The sequence below is a fragment of the Podarcis gaigeae genome (assembly GCF_964106915.1).
Source record: "Podarcis gaigeae genome assembly, chromosome: Z".
NCBI lineage: Eukaryota > Metazoa > Chordata > Lepidosauria > Squamata > Lacertidae > Podarcis > Podarcis gaigeae.
The window spans coordinates 5,140,258-5,165,458 of NC_139691.1; the positions used below are offsets into that span (position 1 = coordinate 5,140,258).

Consider the following 25,201-nt stretch of genomic DNA (forward strand, 5'->3'; position numbering starts at 1 on the left):
ATCATTTTTTTACAGAAAAACATTTTTGCTGGTATAATCTTAATATTTACAAGCAGATGAAGGTTTCGTTTTGGAATAATAAATTTTCAAAGTAGTTTTTACAGTTATCAAAAATTACTAATTTGGTTATACTATTAGAAATACATAGACAGATAATTATGAAATTATTGTGAAGTTTAATGAATTAACTGTTTATATTTGGACAACTTTTCTGCTGTACTTTATTGGAAGGAGAAAAATAATAATTTCCTTGATAACAATTTATTTAACTAAAACAATAACATTATAGCATATGTATCCATGTTTGTTAACTCATCTGGTTAAACATTTTTTTAAAAAAACACCTGTGTCAGATTATTAACTTATTTGCTTTTTACAGCACCATTAGTATGCACAGTGTTCCGGCTCCTAACCTCTTAATGACCCTCTGCTCCTCTTTATTCCTAGAGCTTAAATTCTCTGCTATGGACAGCAATGTCATTGAATTGCAACGGAAGTACGGAACCTGCTTAGCGCCACGGAATGCAGGTACTGTAAGACTCTGAAAGTATCTTTAATATACCTTCCAGAGTGAAGACCGTGTCTCTCTGGGATTTCATGATAATACAAACAGAACTTAAGAAGAGCCCTGTGGGATCAGAGGGCATTCTGTTTCCCACAGCAGCCAACCATTTGTCTCCAAGAAGCCCATAAATTAGGGCAAAAAGGAAATCATTCTTTCCCAATGTTGCTCTCTGCTAAATCTGAAAGCTCCATGTTGGTCATTATAACTAGGAGCTATCAACAGTCTTAATCTCCATTAACATGTCTAAAAAGGTAAAGGGACCCCTGACCATTAGGTCCAGTCGTGGCCGACTCTGGGGTTGTGGTGCTCATCTCGCTTTATTGGCTGAGGGAGCCGGCGTACAGCTTCTGGGTCATATGGCCAGCATGACTAAGCCACTTCTAGCGAACCAGAGCAGTGCATGGAAATGCCGTTTACCTTCCCACCGGAGCGGTACCTATTTATCTACTTGAACTTGACGTGCTTTCGAACTGCTAGGTTGGCAGGAGCTGGAACCGAACAAAGGGAGCTCACTCCGTCGCGGGGATTCGAACCGCCGACCTTCTCATCAGCAAGCCCTAGGCTCTGTGGTTTAACCCACAGTGCCACCCTTGTCTCTTTAACATGTCTAATTAAGTTTTTATAGCTTCTCCCCACTCAAATAGAATTTGGAGTGTTTTGATGTGAAAATATTAAATAATATGGCATTCAGTGCATTGTTACGGTATTATTTCTATGCCCAGGGACTGAATTCTCTTCTGGGCAACATTCCAGGTTGGGAGTGTGTGTGCACATGCCAGTGAGGGGCAGGGCCGGAGGCAAAAGTGGATGGAGCAATTAATGTAAATTTTACCGTAGTACAATACACTGGTTTCTACACACACACAAACTATCCCTCCCTGTCCCCCACTCAGGCAAGCAGGAGTCATTATCAGAGTTCAACAACATACTCCAGCCAGTTAAAAAGGATGCCAAGCAGGACTGGTGAGGGGTGTGGTGTGGAGAGTGTTTTGAGAGCCAGATGGAGAGGCCTGGAGGGCTGCTTTTGGCCCCTGGGCCTGAGGTTCCCCACTTCTGATTTAAAGTGATTTGTAGAAAGAGGGAAAGCAAAGTCAATAAAGAGTGCAAGAAGGGGCTGAGTTTCATGTGCAGATGTTGCTTAGATATGCTGAGTGTGATCTGGTCGCTCTGCTCCTGTGCTCCTCAGATACAGAGCTGGCTGTGGATAATTCAGACAGTTCCTCCCGATGCAACTCACCGGCAAACCATTCCAGTGACCCTTGCCTCGTTCCCAGCCATTGTGTGTGGGCAGACAAAAATGGCCGGCACATCCTTGGCTTGATCGAAGATTATAACTCTTTACGGAAGCAAATCTTGGAAGGGCGAAAAAGGTTGTCTGAGCTGGAACTTCCTCTGAAAGAAGCAGGACTTCAAGAACTGGGAGTGACGGTAAACACCATAACTGAGAGCATGATTGTCAGAACTGGGTGCATGATCATTAAGGACACATCTACACCATACATGTAAATAGCATTGCTTCCTTCAATGAATCTGGGAACTGTAGTTTATTAAGGGTGTTAGGAGTTGTAGCTCTGCAGGGGAGGGTAAGTTACAGTTCCCAGGATTCTTTGGGGGGTGCCATGTACTTTTAATGTATGGTGTGGATGTGGTATATGTTTGCAGTTTCACGATATATGGGTCTTGCAAGGAACCAGAGGCTTCTGGTTACTCTTTAAGAGCAAGTTCCCTGCCCCTTCAACTGGTCCCACTCAGTGTTTTCTCCCTTTGCTTCCTTTCCATTCTTCATTTTGGCAGCTCCTTCATTTTGTTCCCTCATCAGTCTTGCAAAAGAAAAACATTTCTGCATTGGCCCCTGATAGTTAGCTTACCATTAAGTAGAACAGTTTAAAGGGTCTGCTAACGGAGAAACATCTATATTGCCTAAATTAATGTCAGGAGTCATTTGACTTTCAAATAGCTTGCCATGAAATGCAAATAGGGAAAGGAAAAAGTATTTTCCAAGTGGCACAGCAAATGTAGTAAATGTAGCCTGTTATTAATGACTGTTATTGATTATGCTAAGTCCCCGTTCCCTCCATCCCCACCTTCTTTTTTTGAAGAATACATAATTCAGCTGCCTTTTTCACCTAATAAATTAGTTTGCCTGGCACACAATATACTTGTTCATCAGCCTGAATCTGGAATTCATAGTAAATTGGATTTATTCCATTAATTAAAGCTTACATTTTCATAATCTTTTAAGGATAAAATGTAACGCTCTTTCTTTTTCTAATTCTGCAATGTAGGTTCCACAGCTGGCATTCCTGAGCAGGCTTTCTACAACCATTTGTGCAATCCAGCATAACCTAGAAGAAGCTGCTCGATTGTTGAAGCTCCTTTGGAGAGTCTCCCTCCCAATGAAAGTTGTCCACAATGTTGGTTATGCGTTTCAGGTGTGTGTGCTGGTGTTTCGATCTTAAAGTTGGGAGTGCACCAAACGGGAGTGTTTTCTGCTGGCCACTGTCAGGAAGGGAGTTTCCCAAAGAACCTTTAGTCCCAAGGTGCTGTTTTTGAGTGCCAGCAAAGAAAGCCACAATGGTTTGGAAAAATCGCATATAAGCAAGAGAAAGAGTAGAAGTGTGCATAATGTGTAGGTAACCTGTGGCCCTCCTGATGTTGTTGGGTTCCAACTCACATCAGCCCCAAACAGCTTAGCCAATGGTGCGGGATGCTGGGAGTAGGAGTCCAGCAATGTCCAGAAGGCCACAAGTGCCATCACAAGCTTCTTCGTGGGGCGGGGGGATAAAAATTGACTCAGCCTGATGCCACCTGGCTAAAAAAATTCTGCTCTGGTGCTTTTAGCAGGATAAAAATAGGAACCTGCTGGCAACACCCGTGTCGAGCTTTGATGGTTTACCCTTGGAGACCCTCCCCTCATAGGCAGTGTTCGAAACTCCCATTGTTCTAGGCGCAGTTCATTAGCAGAAGCAGTTTCTGAGCTCTGGGCACAGTGCGCCTAAGATTTCAGATTAAAATTGCAGAGTGGAAGGAAAGGAGGACCTTTTTTCTACCTCCCCGCTTCCAGCTGCTCACTGAAGAAGAGACCCACTTAAGAATATTGGGGGGTGGGCAGGGGAAGGACTAGATCATGTGAAAAATGAACATAATATTTTAGCTACAGTTCATTCATTTTCAGCTTTGTATTCTTGTTATAAAAAACCACATGCCTAGACATTCCACTGTTGCACCCAGAACCTAGGTTTAAGGTGTCATTTAGCTCCTAGCTTTCATATCTCTGTTTCTGACACTGCTCCTAGGCTGGGCTCAAGCATTAGATGTCCTGTGGTTCTTCAGAGGTTGCTGGACTCCAACCTCTGTCCATCCCAGACAGCATGGTCAATAGTGAGGGATGCTGCAGTTGGAGCCTAGCAACGCCTGGCGTGTCACTGGTTCCTCATCATCAGTATGGAGAATTTGGATAAAATAATGTTTGTGTCCTCTCTCAGTACACTAGAACTTGGGGGCGGAGTCACAGAATAAGTTTTTTCCTAAGAAATTTGTGAATGTTTCAACTCCTGAAGGAGTAGTTTTTAACTCTGAAATGTGTAGAGAAACAGCAATGAACATCATTTTCCAATAAGCCCCAGAGCTTGTCTCCTCTGCCCAAGTCCTTCATACAGCACAGGATTAAGTTTTGGAGTTTGCTTTTGCCATTGTTGTTGGGCATGATAACTAAAATGGCACCTCCAAGTTTCACTGCAGCAGTTTTGGAAGAGGGCTGTTCATGCTCTGTTTTTGGCTGCCAGAAGCATCTGGCTGACCACAATTGCAAACGGGATGCCGGTCTAGACAGACCATTGGTTTGATCCAGCGGACCTCTTCTTATATAGAGAGCAGAATGTTCAGTAGAGTGAAGAATAGAGAAGAGAAGAGAAGGGCTTTTCAGATTTTTTTTGCAAGGATGACCATTCTGTAACAGCAGGCACCTTCTTGTCCTGTGAGCTAATGGCAGGAGGTTAGATCAGGGATTGAGAACCTTTGGCTCTGCAGATATTGCTGGACTACAACTCCCATCATTCCTGGTCATTGGCCATGTTGACAAGAAATTGTAGCTCAGCCACATGATGGTCATGGGTTAGCCTCCCCTTCTCTAAGCACTGGAGAGCCAGTTGCCCTATGCTTGAGTTCCCTCTAAACCCTGAGAACACCTAATGATGTTGGAAAGTGTCGTAACATCTCTGCTTTGCCAGCGCAATATTGCATTTGGGCTGCAAAAGTTTGGCTAGATTTGTTTTGCTGATCTTAGTTTATTCAGACCCAAACCTTTCTCAATGGCAGGATCTACCACACTATCCAGAGCTCTGTAGGGCTGCCACATACTTGTATCATTCTTGCATGTGACCATTTTTTACTCAGTACTACAGCAGAATCTTGGTTGTCGAACGTAATCCATTCTGGAAGACAGTTCAACTTCTGAAATGTTCAACAACCGAGGCACAATTGCCTGTCAGCAAAATCCTTTGAAAAAAGTGGAGAAATGCGCCTTGGAAGCCATTTGACTTCTGAGGCACGTTCTAAAATGGAACCATTCACTTCCAAGTTGTTGGCGTTTGAAAGCTGAAATGTTCGACTTCTGAAGTGTTCGACAACCAAGGTTCCACAGTAAAGGGAAAGGGGCACCCCCAGAACATATAGTGCTCTGGGTATGTACACATAAGTGCATGTACCACGTGGTGGGTCAGAAAGCTTATTCACTTCAGCGTTTTCTTTGTCTTACATTGCAGGATGAACACATGAAAGCAGAAATAAAGAAGCTCCATCGGAAACTGGCCGAGCAGGAAAAGAGGCTGCATTGCACAGTCAAATGCTTACATGCTACCAACCAGCTGAAAGAAAACATGGAGAGAGTCATCATTGATCAGTGTGAGTGAGCTTCCTCTCTACTTCCTTTTCTACTTCTAAGTCATTGTTAGGCCATTGAACTAAATGTAGGAAGAAATCTGGTGCTGCCTGTGGAAATAGGCTGGATGTTTATGCATCAAATCCTTCAGTGAACCCCAAGCCTGCAGTCTTCCACCAAGGGGTCCTTGCTGAATCCTCTCTCCCTGTGACCCAACTTCAGCAGGTGGGTAGGGCTGCCTATCTGTCAATCTCCTGACACTGTGACATCAGGGGACTACTTCAAAAGGGCCTGCTCAGAGTAACACACATTGGGTACACTAGGAAGTTCCAGATGGGGTTAATGTTTCACTTAGCATCATTGTCAAGGAACAGTATCTTTGATCCAGCTGAGATTGTAGACCCAGACATGATCATTAATAGATGGTCTGGATCCACCCTTGGTCAGTTAGCTACCAATCTCAAACTTATTGATTCACTCGGTATTGTAGGGCTGAATACATGTCTATAAAACCCATATAAATTGATAGTTTTGTGGGTGTGTTCAGGAAGACTGTATTGTGCATGAGCAGAGAATATTTTCACATCCTTTTAAAAAAAATAATGCATATTTTCCTGCTTTATTAGAAAGATGCATTCACCTTCTTCTGCAGCATATTGATGAAGGAACAAACCAGCTCAGTGAACTGGTCCAGCTAGCAATTACCTGCTAAGGAGTAATTAATCTAGTACTGAAAATGCCATATTAGCTCCCCCCCCCCCCGAAAGGTGCATGAAATGTACCTGTATAAATGTCAAAAGTTAACCATGCCACTGAAATGAAACATGCCTCCGCTTTTGATTTCAATTATTAGTTTTGAAACCATCACAAATATACATTTTTTAAAGGTTAACACACATCCTTTCCCACCAGTACATGATTTATAGATTATTTTTAAAAAGAGCTTCTTTGTTATGAAATCCACCCCCCTCCAAATGTTGCTTGTTAGCTCTGTTTCCACCTCTGTGTTGGATGGTGGGTATAGTAAAATAATTCTCTTTGTGCAGATACAATTCTTACATTTTATAAAAGTACCAAATAATTCTATCCTGCATTAACATATCTAAAAGTATATGCTGGCACCCAGATTCCAGCAGTTAGTGTTAATTATCATAGCTTTAATTGTAAGCCCCTTGGTGCAGGGGCTTATTCTCTTCGTCGTTAAATTAGTACAACAGATGGTCTCATACAAAAAACAAATGTATAATCCTTTATGCAGAACTTCTTGAGATATGAGGTTCTTTACAAGCTTTCTGCCCAACTGACTGAGTACATTTCAACCTTGTCAAGGTTCCAACTTCCCATGGAAAGGCCCCTGGAGACAGAAAAGCCTTGGTTCACATTGAAAGGGGATCCTTTCCAGATGGGGTCCTTGAACAACCCATCCTTTGCTTCCTTGATTCGTTTACCAAAATGTGGGGTGTGGAGTGAGAGGCAAAAAGGGGGCACAAACTTGTCCTTCTCAGCCAAGGTCATCATGACTAAGCTCCATGTTCCAATGATGGATCAACCAGTGACAACTTTTTCTTCATATTAGGTTCTCCCTTTGGAGAGGGGGAGAGGACATAAGAGACGGAGCGTAAAGGAGCACAAGTCTTGCATTTTGGGCCTTCAGTTTAGGCTAGTTTGTACCATGACAGACAAATGGGTGCTGGACATGGTCACACAGGTTGCTTCATGGGATGAGCGAAGCTTCCAAGGGAGAAATTGATCCCCACTCCCTGATGATCATCAACAGCCAAAAAACACCTGGTCTTTGGGAAAGCAATTCACAATCTATTTGGCATCAGAGAAAAAGAACAAGTCCCAGTCTTCCAGAGGTACTCAGGATTATGTTCCAATTGTCCAGTCTCTAGACAAGAGCAATTGTATGGCATCAATCAACCTTGCAGAGACTTACCTGCTTATTATTATTATTATTATTATTATTATTATTATTATTATTAGCCACTGTATAGTTGCAGGTCTCAGGGCAGTTCACGACATAAAATCACAAAATAAAAACAAAATACATAATAAAAATGAAAACGAGAACATTCCAGGGCCACTGAATTTTTGTGTGTTTCTGCTGTGTAGGCCACCATTGTGAATATAGGGGTCTCTCTTTTGGGTCGGAAGCCATTCCCAGGGTCTTCCCATGCTTAGACAACATCCAAGTCCTGTCTCCAAGCAGAGAACAGTGCATAATGGACATAAACATCACTGGGCTTCCATCAGCAACACAGACTTGTAAATTGAGAGAAGTGACACTGGAGCCTATCCAGCATCTCAAAGTGTGACTGGATACCCAGGCATGTAGGATGTGCCTTTCTGAAGAACGCAGAGCGAAGCTCACACTGCTCAGAGACTAAATTCTGGGTCAGAAGGAGGTGGACCTGATGGAGTTGGCAAAGCTCCAAGGCGTGATAGTGCCATGTCACGATCTGGTTTACTGGCCTTGACTCCACACAAGACCTCTTCAGAGAATGCTTCATTCATTTCAGGATCAGATTGATTCCAAGCATTTACTTGTTCCTGCAACTGGGCAGGGCTTTCCAATGGTGGACGCACAACACAGACTCCTGGACAGGATGAGCATCAAGGATCACTCCAGGATGAGAGCCTTTATGGCTAGGGAGCTTACCTGGGGTTCTTGATGACTCAGAGTGTGTGGATCCCACAGGAGAATTGATGGAGCATCATACTCCCTACTCCTGGCACACAGGGAAAGAGCACCTGCTGAGACAGCCAGCTATCCTACCATTATTCTTGCATCTTTCTTTCTTGGGGGTGTCTTTCTCAGATACTTCAAAGTGGATGACCTCCTCTCCACTTTGTGTGATCCCTTCCATTCATTTCAAATTTGCAGAACAATCCTATGTGCTGATAGGATTGTTTCCACAAGACACAAGATTGTTTTCTTAGGCCCCCGCAGACCTCTTTCCTGAGGGCTCAGGGTGGTGCATCAAACTGGAATGAATTAGTAACTTGGGGAATGTGGATCCTGATCTCAACAAATCCTGGAAGCAATTTGATTTATAGTGTGCCTATGAATCACTGGTAGCTTCTTGTTCAGAGTGGCAAAGAACCAAAATGGTGAGAGCTTGCTTCTGTTTGATTCACCGCCGTTCTTCTCAGGTTCAAAGGCTGATCCAGTCCAGCATCCTGTCTCTCACAAGAACCAAATTGTTGGTTTGTTATATTTATTGCTGGCTCGTCACCAGATTGTCCTAGGGACAGTTGCAACATATAAAAACAATAAAAATTTAAACAATAAAAACAGTAAAAACAATCCCACTCATAACCCCAAAAGATAATGTATGCAACACATCACAAAATGGAGTCTGGGAGAGGATACAAATGATACAAAGGTGCAAGCTATCACACAAAGTGATATTTACACCATAATCAGGTACTGATGATACCACACATGCATTCTTTTTCTTCTTACATACCTCCCCACTCAACATTTATCTATCTCCTGGTTCTCACCCAGGACTCCCATCTACCCACCCTGGCTCTCACACAAGCTCACAAGTTCTTTACCCCATCCCATCTCTCATCATTAAGAGGCTTACCTAAGCCTGCTGACCTCACCCTATCTCTCACTCTAGAGTTCAAACCTCACTATGGCAGGGAATCAAAGGGGTGATACTGCCTTCCCCTGTGACTCCTTTCAAAGTGATGAATCACTTTGATGGAAATGCTACTGGTGACATCCTACTGCCCATGCCAGGGCTTGCTTTTATTAACAGGCATCAAGGTCTTAGGTTTCTCATAGTTGTATCCCAATATGTTCATGAGGAATGCTCTCCCACTGGTGTTCCCAATTGACTGCTATTCAGATCTGGGACCTTATGGGACTATTGAGCTATACCTCTCCCCTTTCGGGCAAGGCATTAATGAAGTAAAGCTGCAGCAGACTATGCATACTCTAATGCCAGAATTTAATTTTGGAAATTCTATGATTTAAACTGGAATTATCAAGGTGTGCGGTGTAGGGCAGAACAAATCCAATGAATGATATAGGAACTAAAAGAAGGAAAACTCATCCCTCAAGCAGGCAGTCTTGGAGACTTTTGCAGGAGCAAGTCCTGTTGAACTCAGTGGACTTAATTTCCAAGCAGCACATGCAGGATGGACATCATAGGAGAAGAACATAATCGTGTCTGTTGGTTAAAAGCGTCATACGTAGTCTGTGGCTCTTTCTTAAAAAGAGCTTTCATTTACCCCTCTTTGAAAAACAAAACTAGCATTCACACTCACATAGTTGTACTTCTTTTACAGTGGCTTTAACTCATGATGTCTTAAGGAAGGCACGAGGAAACCTTGAAGTAAGTAAAAACCCCTCTACCGTCATTAATTAGCCCTTGCTGTTACGTTCTCCATTTCTCCCTCCCACTGCCTGTTCATCTTTATGAGCAGCAGAAACTTCCTGGTTGTTAACCTGCTTTGCAAAACTGCTGTTATTTGTTCAGAGTGTGTGTGTGCAGAGGGTATCACATTCCATATGTTTGGGGAAGATAGCTCAGTTTCTACCTGTTTAATGCAATAAACATTCCTTAATAGTTAATGTTCGGGTTGCACATTCTGATTCAATCTTTACATCAATGGCCAAACTAGCTTTGCCTCTATAATTTTGTATGCCTCCATGGTTCATACTGACTCCTTTTCATTTTCCTTGGGCCACTCACTCAGCAGAAATGTAGACAGTGGATTTCAGGTTGTAAACCAGCCATTGTCTTGCCAAAAACAGAAAAGAGGAAGAAGGCATTGTGGCATCAGTTATTGAGTTGTCTCAACCCCTACCCCCAATTTGTCAGGCTGCTTACCCCTCCTTAAAATTATTAACATATTAAAGTGACTTATATGAAGGTTGGAAATACCCTGCTGTAGTGCAAGTTTGGTAGAGGAGCTCACTAGTAACAGGTAACACATTCTACATCTTCCTCTTCTTGCCATCACCTGCTCATTTGTCACCCAAGGGAAGGGTGCAGGAGTCTCACTGTCTTACAGTGGCCTTCTTGAGAGTAGGGGGACTGCCAGGTAAATTCCAAGTCTCCTGCATGGTAGCTTCAGCCCCACCACCCCTCCTGATCTGTCTGGCACTTTAAACCAGTAGAGCAGCCCAAATGGTCTAAGCAGTGTTGTGAGAGACAACCAGCCCTTGAATGTGTACAGAAATCAGTACAGCCCAGAAATCCAATGAAACAGTTTATTTAAGTGGAGTATAGAAAGAGAGGGAAGAAAGAGCAGGTGTTAGTGCTACACAGAGTGGACCCATGGAAATTGGATAAGCTAACATAAGTAACTTAATTTCAATGGATCTACTCTGAGCAGCATGGTATAATATTTTTTATTAATTTTAATACAAATCAAATAAAAGCTGCATTATCACAATACCAAATTACAATCCAATTAAAAACAGAGCCAATTATTCAAAAACTGAATTAAACAATTTGAGGTGACTTCCCGTGCACAGATTTTCAGGATGTGACGTTCTTATTCCTTCCTGCTTTCATAATCTTGATTGATTCATTTATAGCAATTCTGATCTTCACCCTTTATATTTAACAGCCACTGAGTTCTTGAGTCTCATTCATAGCTGCAAATTTATTAACTCTTGTTTCTGCAAAAGGAGTTTGTATCCAGTACGTTTCCTACGTGAGATAATACTCTCATTGAGTAGCCACGTACCCAGCAAGTACACACACAATCAAGAGGAATACCAAGCACTACACCAGAACATTGGCCAATTTAATCCTATACTTGGCCAAACATTCTCTTTTGGTCGCCTCTGGAGTTTGTTGCAGGATGAGGGACAAAGGAGTATTGGCAAGATTCCACTTTTAAGAGCTCTAGACCCATGTGGCCTCTGATTGACAGGGGTTTCTGAGCAGTCAGTTGGAGTGACTACACAGCAGGTGGGAGGGTGCTGATAACGCTGCCTTGGAAGTTGGGAGATGGGGCTGCCACATGGTTAATTGCTGCTTAAAATGGTTCAGCTTCCCTGCTAGACTGTAAGGTTTTTTTGCAACATGCTCATTGGAAGGGAGACATGATCTCTCCACTTGGACACACTGGAGGACTAGAGAGCTTAGGCACTTTAAAGGGACAGGTTAGGGCAGGGCAATTAAGACCTTTCATCATTCTACCTCAGTATGGTCTCCTTTGATGAGCTGAGACTCTGCAGGGTCTTGGGCAGCAGTCTTTTCCATCAATTACTGATCCTCTGTTCATGGCGATACCAGGGATTGAACCTGTGCGGCCTCTCCCCTCAGTAACTACTTATTTCAGTTAACTGTTCCTTAGCTGTGCTAGCTCCTTTGCCTCCTCTTCAGCAGTACGCACTTCTCTGTCCCACCTCAGTGATAACTTAAATTGTGTTTTTTGGTATGTTTAACATCTGGCTTGTAAACTTTTGGGAAGGTGTTTTTGTTTTGTTTTTCAATGGCACACAAATTGCATAAATAGGTAAACCAGGCCTATATGTTTACAATAAGAGTGCAGCTTTCTTTTCCTTGGCATGCCAATTTTCTTTTTGCTGGGGAAAGCTTCTGGCAGAAGTGGCCAAGCAGTGGTGGAATGCGGGAAGCTGCCTTAAAATGGTTCATTTTGCTCAGTATTATCTACATTGTCTTGCAGCAGTTCTCGGGTTTCATGCAGGGGACATTGCCAGCCCTACCTAGAGATGCCAGGGCTTGAACCTGGGACCTTCTGCATGCCAAACAGATGTTCTACCACCAAACCATGGCTCTTCCCCAACGCAGGTTTTCCATCTCACTGAGAAGTTGGCCATTGTGTTTCCCAAAGCCATTTACTGCCAATTGCTACTATCACTTGTAGTGGTACTTTCCATTAACTTGAAATGTTTCATTCTTCCCTAGGTTCAGCCAGCTGAAAACAAGACATCAGCCTCCAGCCTCAGCAGGAAAAGGGTTTTGTGAACGTTCTGCTTCCCCTAATAAAGACCATTTCCCCCCTACTGAGCCTATTCATTTGACCTTTTCTTTGCTTTCAAGGCCTTAATGCTTAGTTTACTTCAAGCAGGTTGTCCTAGCAAGGCTGCCAGGCACCCTTGCTAGGAAAACAAGCCTCAGAAAAACCACTTGCTTTAACATATATAACCAAGTTGGGATTCAAATGTTGATGATGACCACAGCAAGATGATTAAGGACATGATGGTTGGGGACTTCCCTTTTCTTCCTTTCTGGGTCCCTACCCCCCTTCCAACTGCTGGAAAGCTTCTCTTCTGTATTTTGAATCATGGTACGAAATGACAGGGCAAAGGGAAAACTCACTGCCACAGCTTCAAGATGGGAGCAAAAGACTGGGTGGCAGCAATTTAATTGTGCCTTGGTGGTTTGCTTGATGTTTTTTTGTTTGTTTGTTTGGGTGTTTGTTTTTTGTTTGGGTTGATTTTTTTTTTGGGTGCCATGAATAATAATAATATTTTTAAATGCATTGTGATGGTGCACCACACTAACCTTCTAATCTAGATCATCACTTCAATCTGATAAAAGGTTGGAATCAAATGTTCTGTTTTGCAAGACTAACTCCTAGCTGTTCTTCCTCCCCTTTTTGTCACAGAATGTTACATCTTCAAAGCAAAGATAACATTTTGACCTATGGGAATTGGCCAGCTAAAAGTACCCTTGACCAAACACATCTAGTGCAAAACCAAAAAATGTGTATACTTCCCCTATCTTTTTGTGCATCCATTTTTAAGGCCCTGTTTATTCACATGTGGAATAAGTTTCCCCCTTTGCTTCACAGTGTGTGTGAGAAAAGCACCAGAGCTACCTCTCCACTTAAGTGAATGGAGCAATCTCCCCATTCCCTTTGTGGATGGAATAGTTTTGCACCAGAACTTCTACTGCTGGAACATCAAGGTGAAAAATGGGTTGCATACTCTTGAAGTTTGCAGGAGTTGCTTTGCTTAGCTTACCCTTGACTGGCAAAAGTATATGCAGCTGTGAGGACCTTTATAGCAGTATCTCCCTCTGCCCCAAGGACATTTTCCCCAGGGAACCTATTCCCCTGTGGGCTTTAGATATCAGCAGGGATGGCTAACTTGTTGCCCTGCAGGTGTGGTTGGACTCCAGCTCCCATCAGCCCCAGCTAGCAAAGTACACAGTTTTGGATGTTGCTTGCAATCCATCTGTCTCAAAAGACAATGGAGTGTGCCTCCAGGGCTGAAGTAAAATGGCTGCATCAGCAGCACTAAGCTATCCTCCCCAGGGTGCAAGCCTGGGCACTGTGTATGGAGGTCCTGGGCTGATCAAATGAAAAGACCCCCTCTTGGCCTCTTTTCTTCTCCCGAAGATATCCCTTCCCAGGCTGATGAGCCCCACCTTCCCTCTCCAGCATGCGCAGAAACTGCCTTCTTGACCATTTGACCCGCTCTTAGTTTCATCCGCTCAATCCACCAAAGCCTGTCTTCACATGCAGGGGAAGTCTGTAACTCACCTAGGGTTGGAGACCCATAGGCTACCCTCAGCTAGTTTAGCTGGGCAGTCAAAGCTGTTTCCCAGGGTGTGGCTACTGCTGCATGCTGACAGCTTCTAGGAGCCACAGGTGAGAGCTGAGAGCAGGGCAGGGACCAAAGGAGGACTAAGTATATTGGAAGGAGCATGACTGTCCCCTATCAGAGGTACTACCACTCCCCTAACACTGCATAAAGGGATGGTGGGAATTGAAATCCAGTGAATATCTGCAGGTCCTCAGTTTAGCTACTGCTGCTCTAAAACATTCCTTTCTAGGTGTTCCTTTTAGATATATTTTAGAAAAATATATGGAATGTGGGTTTTTGTGTGTGTATAGAGAGAGTATTCACTATATCTCTGAAATATGTGTTGTTTACTGTAACCCTATGTCTTTGTAACTTGATTTGCTGTTTTGTAAACTGCCCTGTACTACATTTTTTGGGGTGTGTGTGTGTGAGAAAGACAGGGCATGAATTTGATATGTTCCATGTAGAAAGCAACAGAGTGCTAGACTAGATGGACTTCTTCATCATATCTAGCAGGGCTGCCTTTAATATTCAAAAATGGACTTTCCAATACATTTTGCATTATTTATCTCTTCTCCCCAAATTCAAACAGTCTTCTTCGGAGGATGGGGAATAGCAACATCTGGAATAAATCTTAGTAATTTGGCTAGATTAAATTGCCATATGGGTTGGTATTTGTTGAACATCCCAATTGCTTGGTGCACCTAGAAATGCTCTATGGAATGGTGAAGTTTAACACACACACACAAAATGCCAGTGAAGTAAAAGGGATGTGTTTAACTGAAGTTATTTTTCTTTTCATTACAACTGTAGAAACTAGTTTAGTTAATGTTCCAGGTAGGTAGATAAATGTCATAGGGCCTACCAGCAAGTAAGGAGAGACCAGAAGGTAGAGAGAAGACATGTATCGAGTGCCTACAAGGAAAGGCCTGTATGGCTTTTCCATGTTTCTGAATCTTGATGGCAGACTTGATCCGTTTTTTAAAGCAAACCTTCAGTTTGCGCCACAGAAACCAGAGATGCAAGAGACAGCTTCCAGTCGTCCAGAAGTCGTTTTCCTTCTCCTGGCAAAACCAGCTCACCTCCTGGCTTAGATTGCTGCTGCCCCTCTGTCTCTCACTACTCTTCATCGCTTGGGGGAGGAGGCAGTGGCCCTCCAGACATTGCAACACTCTCCAGCTAATAAGAATGATGGTGTTGCAGTAACATTTGAAAGACCAGAGGTTCCTCATCCCTTCCTTCATCAGGCTGTTAGATATAGTATAGCACACAAAACCATCTTTGTTTTTCAATAATAAAAAATCTTTGTTTTTCAATAAAATGTTGAGGATTTATGTTCAGGCTGAGTTTTGTGATATTAGGTACAGGAAACAGATGATGAAGTTGAAAAATGCATTTCTGATCCAAGTTTATTAATTCAATAAATTTATTTCTTATTTAAAAAAACCCCATGTCTATGTTGTTTCCCCTAAATCTCCCTCTTCTCACTACAAATCCCTAAAGCTTCCATTGCCCATCTCGCTTTTGCTTCATTGTAGCACCTTCTTTCATTTGATCTGTGACAAAAAACCCACAATCCTCTGTATCCCTAAATTTCCAGTTTCACAATTGTAGTGGTCTGACACAATTGGCAGTTGCATGTTATTCTCCCTTTGGGTTTTCTAAATTTAGCCATCTGGAATGAAAAGACATTAGGGTTATGTCATCTCTTTGGGATTGAGGGTGCAAGAGCTAATTGCTAAAAGCTCCTTTGTGTCCAAGGGAAAGTTGGACAAGGAATTAGGTTCTCCAGGCTTTCTGAGAGTTCTTCAAAGATAGTTCCACACATTGCAGTAGCCAAGACTGGATGTTACTAGGGCAGGGGTAGGAAACATTTTTCAGCCGAAAGCCTGCATTTCTTCAGGGGCAACCTTTTGGAGGCAACCTGTTTTAAGGGAATGCCCCTTCTCTAAGTATAGGGAAGCAGCCCTTTGCTGGTGTAGTAATAGAAACAAAGGGCCCTTGAAGGCCATGTAGTCTGACCCCGCTTTTTTTTTTAATTCAAGAAATCCAGAGTTACATTAAAGTTTCTTTCAGTTATTTCAATGCAGAAGAGATAGCACAAAATCTCCATGCTGTGTGTGTGTTTTAATTTTTAAAAGGCAAAAATGAGGTTTAATTTTAGACATAAGCTAATCAAAGGGAAAAGGTAATCCACAGTACATTCCACATTCCTCACAATTGTCTTCCCATTACACAAGCAACATTGAGTTAATTTTACTAAGTAGCTAAATTATAGACACTCAGAGATAATCAAAAATGATGTAAATTCCAACTTTCAGAAGTAATCATGCTATGTTTTTTTTTTGAAAGGGGAGTTCACAACACCTGAAAGAAACAGCTGTATAACTATATATAGCATGCCTATCTCAGGCAGTTGCTTCTGCATCCTTTATTCACACCATCTGCACATCACTCACTATGACTTTTTTCTTTAAGACCCAGCGCTCATTTCAGTTAAGACCCAAATTCTTGCAATGCCCTGGACTTCTTGCCCCCCAGCAAAAAGATGCATCATTTCCATATCCCTCACATCCTAGCCTGGACGAAGTTGAGAGGGCCAGAAATGGTCCAGTACTGCAATTGGGTCAGCTGGAGACAGTGAGGGTGTGAGAGAAGTAGCTGGGCTCGAGGTTTTTCATTTTCAAAGGGAACAAAGTAAATCCTTTAATTAACCAAACCCTTTTAGCAATGCACACAACGTATCAGAAAAAGCACCTTGCAGATTGAAAAGCTGGTATGAAAAGCCCTCTCCCTGCAAAACTTTGATCTAATTAGTTCAGAATTCTTTAAAAAGAAAGAGAGAGAGAGAGAGAAATAGAGCACTAGGCAAAGATGTGTGCTTTGAGAAGAGCAACATATGTTTAACGAGCAGTAACCTAGAAATATTTGATGTCTGGAGAACACCTTGAGCTGTATCCAGTGCTACTCCTTCCTGCTCAGAATACCGTACATGCTCTGAGATTAATAGACACTGCTAACTTGCATTCATTTATTTCAATGGGTCTACTCCAAGTAGGACTAGCACTGGATACAATCCACTGATAGAATTATATGGAGTGGGTCTGCGGAACCTGCAGCTCTACAGAGATTGTTGAACTGCAAATCCCATCATCCCTGACCATGGGCTATGCTGGCTTGGACGGATGAGGGCTGAACCATCTAGAGGGTTCCCTGTTCCCTATTCCCAATTAGTGGGTCAAGCCTGGAACTGGAAATTAATCCACACTTGAAGGTCTTGATGGGAAGCCTGAAACCACAAATTGTTCTCGGAACTGGCACTGTGCCTCCTTGTAACATGCCATCAACATGCAGCAGTTTTATTCACAGGGAAATTTCCTTCCAAGCTAACTTAAAAGGATGGTTTCAGCCTTCAAAACCCTAAACAAGCCTTCCCCAACCTTCCCTCCAGCTGAATTCTGGAGACTTGAAGGGCCAGTGGTGGTAATGGTGGAACAGACTTTCCTGAAGGTCTAGAGTGGGAGGTAAGCCTTCAAGTGAGGAAGGGGAATTAGTTTCCTTAGCATTAGGAGGTGCCACAGGGACCTTTTTTGTCTTCTGATGTTGTGCCAAGTGACATTTAAATGCAGGTCCTGCCATGTGCCTTAAAAGCAAGTTAGGAAATTGTTCCTGGGAATGGTGCTTTATCATTCTTCCCCAAACTTTTGGATATTGTTGGACTACAACTCCCATAATCCATAATCATTTGCCACTCTAGGTGTTGGAGTATACAAACATCTGGAGGGTGGCAAGTTGGGAGGAGAGGTTGCCCTAAACCTAGGTTGGGGATCTGGATCTGGCCAGAGAGCTGGATCCTTACAACCCCCCTCCCCACATACACACCTGTCCATGGGCCAGGTTTGACAGGTGGGCAGAGCCACTAACATCTCAGTCACCCAACATCATGATTTCAGGTGACCTTTTTTGCCCACAGGCGTCTACAGAAGCCCCTTTCAAAGCACTGTATTGAGAAATGGTTTAAGAGGGGCTCCTTGAGATCTAGCAATCAATCTGCAAAGCCAACTTTCAGCCTGCAGTGTTTTTTCACCTGATGCCACACTTGGCATTTGCTAGGTGGGCATGGCATGGCTGAAATGATATTGCAGAACAAATAGGATGCCTGAAAGTCAGAGGCTCCCTGCTGTAAGCATTCTTATTCCCAGTGACCTCCAGGATTGTCTGTTGCCATATTTACCTACCTGGGCTTTCAAGACCTGCTTCAAAGGCCTCTGCTCCCTGGAATTGTCATCTTCAGCAGTCAATCAGATGAGGAGACACAGGACCTTCTTGATGGTGGCACCAAGGTTCTGGGATGATCTGTCTGTAGAAGTGCCCCAGACTGTGTTCCCAGAAGTTCCTCCACTTTTCTTGTGACCACCAGCCCCACCCTGTTTAATCTCAACATAAATAATGCAGTTCAGGAACTTCCATCTTTCTCCCAGCCCCCCACGTCCTTGCCCTCAACTGGCAATCGATAAGTTCCAGTACTGCTTTATCTTCTTCTTCTTTGGCGATCACTCATAGCCGAGTAAGATTGTCTTCCATAAGCACAGTTTTAACAATGAGTCCGTAAGTGACTGTGAAGGCCAATTCTGGATCCACACGTCCTTCCACAGTGGGGACACTGGTTTCCGGGCAGGAGTTGATCATGGTGTGAATTTGCCAAGTGTGCCTTCCTCTTAGCACATTTCTCCCTTGTGTCATGAGTTTGAGTGTCTTCAAAGCCCATGACATCTTTGGTAAAGGCTGTTCTCCAACTGGAGCGCTCACAGGCCAATGTTTTTCAATTGCCTTGAGACAGTCTTTAAACCTCTTTTGTTGACCACCAGCATTATGCTTTCCATGTTTAAGTTCGGAATAGAGTACAATGCTACCTCAGGCTAAGAACTTAATTCGTTCTGGAGATCTGTTCTTAACCTGAAACTGTTCTTAACCTGAAGCACCACTTTAGCTAATGGGGCCTCCCGCTGCTGCCGCACCGCCGGAGCACGCTTTCTGTTCTCATCCTGAAGCAAAGTTTTTAACCCAAGGTAATATTTATGGGTTAGCGGAGTCTGTAACCTGAAGCGTATGTAACCCAAGGTACCACTGTAGTTGCTTTGGAAGATGATAATCAGGCATCGACACAACATGTCCAGTCCAACAAAGTTGACGTTGAAGAATCATTGCTTCAACACTGGTGATCTTTGCTTCTTCCAGTACGCTGATATTAGTTCGCCTGTCTTCCCAAGTGATGTTATATGATGCAGCAACTTGGGGTAATTCTAGTAGAAACAGATTTTATATAATCCAAAATATGTTCCAGTGCATATTACTTGCAGCTCCACTGACAACACCTAATGCAATACTTTAGAAACGATGTAGGCATCCCTTCTTCAAATGCACACATTCATAAATCCGTAGTTTTATATGGGGACCGGGGGACCTTACCCTAATGTCAGGCCGCCATTTAGCAAAACTGGTGGGAGGTTTTCTTTCTTTTTTTAAGAACTGAAGAACTAAGGCAGCTGGCCATAACACTGTAACTTGTTTGAGGTTGTGTTGTTCAATTCCCCCTGTAATTTCATTTCAGGATGTTTCTGACTATAGGATCCATGATATCATTTTTCCTGAATATGCCAGAATGGACTTTGAATATATGAAGAAATCCAAGTCCTTAGCTGGGCATGTTAACATTAAAAAAAAATATTTTATTTATAACTTTTCCATTGCAGTTTTTCACATTTCAATATATCCATAATCATCAACTTCCCTTCCCTCCCTTCCATGGTTCCATTTATTTATCCATTACAACTGCATATTCGAATTACTCCATATGTTTAATTTTTCTCCTTACTCCCTATATCCTCAAGGGCATGTTAAAATTAAACCTGACCCTTGAATGGTTTGTTAGCAGCAGCAATTAACTCTCGCCCTCTGCTCCAGTTGAACTTGTGTTTGCTCAGTTTAGATGTCAGATTATACCTACAGAATATTTGACCTGCAAATTATTTGATAAGCCAATGAATTACCTTCTTGGCATATGTGGATCAGGCCAGATCAAAGACATAATGCACTTAATCCTGAATTGCTCACCTAGGGATAGATTCCTCTATTAATTTCTGAATTATCTTCAAGGTCAATCAGATGCTCTCAAAATTAGATGGCTGGTGGCTGATGCAGACACATTTGTTAGCTAAATGGTAGCTTTATATGCCTTGGCAGTGAGAAAGTGACAAGCTACTTCTTTGAGTTAAAATGATGTCAACTGCCAAGAGGATTTTTAAAAATTCAATGATTTGGGGAAATTAACGTGTTGATGTTTTGTCAGCTTGCATTTCTACACACTTACATCTTTAACTTACTCTTGGTCTTGTTTGTTTTTGAGGGTTACATTGAAATTGCCATTGACTAAAGACAACCTGAGGTTAGCTTACTATGACCACAGTATCTTATCACCACTCCCAGTCTTAGATGGGGGTGGCGGCATGGCTTAGAATTGTAGAGTTGGAAGGATCCTGAGGATCATCTATTTCAAACCCTTGTAAGGAATCTCAAGTAGATCATATATGTCTGATGGCCATCCAACCTCTGCTTAAAAGCCCCCAAGGAAGGAGAGTTCACCACCTCTTTTGGGAGCATGTTCCACTGCCAAACAGCTCTTACTGTCAGAAACTTACTCCTGATGTTTAGTCAGAATCCTATCTCCTCTCAGTCTGCTCCCCCCACCATGATAAACATGTCATGAGACAAAGGTTCTTAAGATAAGGTTACCAGATTTTTTTCAATGAATTCGGGGAGACTTTAAATGAATGAATGAATGAATGAATGAATGAATGCTACATGTTCGAGATGTTGATGCTGCAGTGATGGTGGTGGCGGCAGAGGGGCGGCCACCATCTTGACTCAACCACCACATTTCCTCTTCCTCCGAGGCTTCTATCTCCTCTCTCCATGAGCCTGGGCAGCCCCTAAGTTGTTGGTTCTTCGGTGGTGGTGGTGGTGGGGAAGCGGTGTGCGGTGGGTCAGGCATGGAAGGCGGAGAAGGAGGGGAGAGAGCGGCGGCGAGGCTCGGGCAGCGCGATATCTCCCATCCCATTGGAGCAGCCCCAATCCCATTCCTACTTGCGTGCAAGATGGAGGGGGTGGGGATCCCTCAGCTGGGAAGGGAGGCTTCCTGTTGCCTAACTGAGAGATCCCTACCCCCTCCTGCTTGCACGCAAGCTCCGATAGGCAGCATGAAGCCTCCTGTCACAGCTTAGTTGCTGGGCCTCTCACTTAGAAACTGGCCTCTCACTTCCTCTATGGCCTGAGATATCATCTCTAACTCTGAAGCAAAATCAAACAAACAGCTTGTTTTTTAGACACAAGCTATGGGCAAGCAAAAGACTAGCTGAGGGCTGTGTATTGACAATTCCTGCTCCTGTAGGCCATGTTTTTGCATGGGATAGCAAAGGGGTGCAAACGCACTCAGGGAGGGTTTTGATCGAGTCTTTTTGCAGACGGTTGCACGACTTCCCTTGGTCCCACACCCAGTGTTTCCTCCACTCTGCCACTAGGTGGCGCCAGCATGCTGTGCTGGGTTTGCTAGAAGCCTCTGCGTCACTGGGATTTTTGCATTTCGTCCGTTTGCTGCTAAGCCTCTTGAAAACCAGCTTATTCTTTATGCCGGCTGTGCTAGGAGACGCCATGGAACCAGACTGCACTGAGTTTATACAATCAAGCCATGTTAACGGCGGGGAGCAGTGAGCCAGAGAAAAGCAACCGTGTGCTAGGACTAAGTCATACGGGAAGTGCATTAGTGAGAAAAGCATGTCATGCACACGACTCACCTCTTTGCCATCTCTGCTTGCAATGCAGAGCATTATTCCAGAGAAACAGATGCTCAAGTCTAATAGGGAAACCACTTCCTGAACCATTGGGCAAAATGGCCCATCTAGTCTAAACCAGTAATGCCTACTCTGGCTGGCGAAGGGCTCTCCACATAGGGCTGGGAGAGATCCATACCTGAAACCCGGAAGAGCTGCTACCAGTGTGTGTAGACAATGCTGAGCTCGATGGACCAATGACCTAACTCTGTAAGACAGTCATCTATGTTCCTAATTAAAATCAATGCTTTATTCAGAACCATGATGAGGACTGGAATCTTAGCCTATCATTAGGGAAAGGATTGTAGCTGACTGGAAGATCATCTGCTTTGCAAGCAGAAGGCCCTTGGTTGAACCCCCGACATCCCCTAGAAGGGCTGAGAGAGAACTCTGGCTGAAACCCTAAAGAGTTGCTGCCAATCAGGGTAGGCAGTACAGTGGACGCTCGGGTTGTGAACATGATCCGTGCGGGATGCATGTTCGCAACCCGCAGCATTTGCAACCCACGTCTATGTGTCTGCGCATGCACGGGTTGTGATTGGGCGCTTCTGCGCATGCGCAACCGCCGAAACCCAGAAGTAATCCATTCCAGTACTTCTGGGTTTCGGCAGTCCGTAATCCAAAAAAACACAACCTGAAGCGTCTGTAACCCGAGGTATGACTGTACTAGATGGATCGGCTCATGTTCCCATCTGAATCACAGAATCATGGAAGGGACCACGAGGGTCATCTAGTCCAACCCCCTGCAAGGCAGGAATCTTTTGGCCAATGTGGGGCTTGAACCAGCGACCCTGAGACTGAGGGTCTCAGGCTCTGCCAACTGAGTTTCATAGATGACTGGTGAGGTTCATGTTTAGATGTTTTCAGATCAGACCAAGGTTGTGCCTCTTTCCTTGATTGCATAAAACACAAGGGATGGGGAAGGAATTCAGCTTGGTTTGCATTTTATTGCCAAACTACCTAATTTGTACCTGCCGAAACAACACACAGACTAAGCTTCAGTCTAGGCTTCAAAATTTACATTTCTGCAAATCATGTGGTGCAGGGCTGTGGCCAGAAATATGTGTACAAAATGTACCTGTTATGGGAAAGCGTAAATAAAAATGAATGCATTAGTGAAGATGACAGGAAAAATTCATTAAATTACAGGAAATTGCTTGCAATTTTGCCTTTTTGTCTATTCAAGAAAACTGCATATAAAAATATGTGCTGAACTGCTGTGAATTTTCTGCAGGATTATTTTTTTTTTTAACCAAACTGATGTGGAAATGTGGGAGACCAAACTTGAGAATGAAAAAAATGAGAACCCGAGGGAAATCAGAATTGATGGATTCATCTGACCACGATAGACACAAAATACTAATCACTCACTTTCTTTCCACATTCAACATAATAACTTATAAAGGCAGCAACTGCTGCTGAATGCTTTTGGAGATGAGCCAGTCCCCTTAAGCAGGCAAAACCCCAGCTGGAGGCTATGAGATACCCTGGCTGGATTGCAGGGGAGCTCTGTCCCTCATCGTGGTGTTCAAGAAGGTGCTCTGGGTCCTTGAGAAAAGAAAGCATCACCCTGCAAAAATGACACCCACTCTGCACAATCGGGAGTGCAGGTTGGGATGGGACAGGAGACACAACATTTCCTCCTCTCTCCTGGAAATATATCTAATTAGAGGGTTATCCTAATTAAACAATAGCCCAGTAGCGTAGCAAACTGTTAGGGTGCCTGGGGAAGGTGTGCATGCCGCTGAACATGCGCTGCCCATAGGGTGGGGTGAGTCAGGGCAGGATGCGCTGCCAGAACCGCGTCCTGCTCAGAGCCCTCCACTTGTGTGTGTGCTGGCCCCACGCTTCCTGAAAAAGCAGCATAGGGCTAGGGTCCAAGCTGCTGTGTTCCTGCAGGGCGGCTGAAGGCGAGGCGGAAGGTGGACACTGCTTTTTCTGGCAACGTGGAGCAGACACCATGGCTTGGGCATGCTGCAGGCCCCATGATCCTTGAGGGCCAGAGCGTGCCAGTTGTGTCCTTCTCAGCTGCCCTCTGGTGGCTGGGGGCGGATCAGCGGCTCAGTGCGCTGAAAGCCCAGCCCCAGGCTACACTGCTTTGGGGCACCATGCTGCCCCCAAGGTAAGTGCTGCCCCCTACCACATTAGCATCAGCTCCTGAGTTAGTATGGGCTCAGATCCAGGATGGGGCTGGCGGGCCCTTTGTTGGCCGACCTGATTAGAAGCCCCTGGATCAGGACCATCGTGTGGATGGCGGTGGGCTTTGCACAACCCTACTAAAAACCCAGTTCCTGGTTGAGGCCGCGGACATGGGGAATAATGAGCAGTGCTCCTCCAGATGACCTCTGTGATCAAGCTGGGATCGAGCTCCATAATCAACTTCAGGTGGTCCTTAAAAAGGATCCTGGACCAAAGTTGTTCAGGGAAATTGTACAATTATGGGTCTCTCTGTGTGAATCTGAGGGCCTGAAAAAGCATTCCTCTAGTGAACACAATCCTGCTGAAATATTCAAAATTGCTACCTGAAGAGATTAAGCAATAAAATACCTAGCAATTTTATGCAACTGGTTAAATTAAATCTTGATCCATATTATTAATCAAATAATGGCAGAGTTAGAGTGCTGGAAAGATCTTCTGAGAGAGTTATTTGCGGGGGGAAGGGAGAGGAAGAGGGGGAGAGATGAGAAGCCATCTTGTTTGGTGGCACCTGTGGTTAGCCTATGGGGGAAATTAATACCATAAAAATGACCCATGTTCTTGGAGGGCACGTTACAGCAATTCTCCAAAAATACTTTGTGTAAAATATAAGGTTTTCTCCCTTTCTCTTAACACTGGAACTGGTGGACTTCCAAAGAACCTGAATTTTGGAAGATTCAGAACAGATACAAGAAAAGACTTATTCACTCAGTGCAAATTAAGGAACTCGCTCCCCTGGGAAGCAGGGATGGCCATCAAATTGGATGGCTTTAAATGAGGATTAGGTACAGTGGCAGAGCTAGGGTTTGCTGCCCGGGGCAGTCACTGAGTTTGCCGCCCCTCTTACTGTTCCTCATCCAGGGACCTCCCTGGCTTGCCACAGTCCTCCTTTCCGCTCCAACTGTCCTTCCCTTTCTTCCCAAGGGCAGAAAGGAACTTGGTTCCTGAGACCTCAGACCCTCCCCCACTTTTCACCGTGTGAATGGAAACCAGTTCTCCATAAACAAGCAGTGGTCCCCAGTTCATTCACTGCTTGTTCCCCTTCTAGGTCATATGGAAAACAATAAGGAGAAAGTACTGTAGAGGAGGAGATGGGAACCTGCAGTCCTGCAGTATTACTAGACTATGGTCACATCCACACCACA

The 25,201-nt window shown here is 43.9% G+C and overlaps 1 protein-coding gene across 6 annotated transcripts in view; it reads left to right on the top strand.

Annotated features, from left to right (window-relative positions):
• Positions 1 to 12,447, top strand: part of CDK5RAP2 (CDK5 regulatory subunit associated protein 2) — a 131,240-nt gene extending 118,793 nt beyond the window's left edge. For all 6 annotated transcript variants that reach the window (XM_083721570.1, XM_083721573.1, XM_083721571.1 and 3 more), the window contains 6 exons: positions 448 to 528; positions 1,752 to 1,993; positions 2,851 to 2,997; positions 5,329 to 5,467; positions 9,750 to 9,796; positions 12,350 to 12,447. In XM_083721570.1, coding sequence (XP_083577696.1) covers positions 448 to 528; positions 1,752 to 1,993; positions 2,851 to 2,997; positions 5,329 to 5,467; positions 9,750 to 9,796; positions 12,350 to 12,409 — 716 coding nt within the window. In that variant the 3' untranslated portion in view covers positions 12,410 to 12,447. The remainder of the gene's footprint in view (positions 1 to 447; positions 529 to 1,751; positions 1,994 to 2,850; positions 2,998 to 5,328; positions 5,468 to 9,749; positions 9,797 to 12,349) is intronic.
• Positions 12,448 to 25,201: the final 12,754 nt, after the last annotated feature.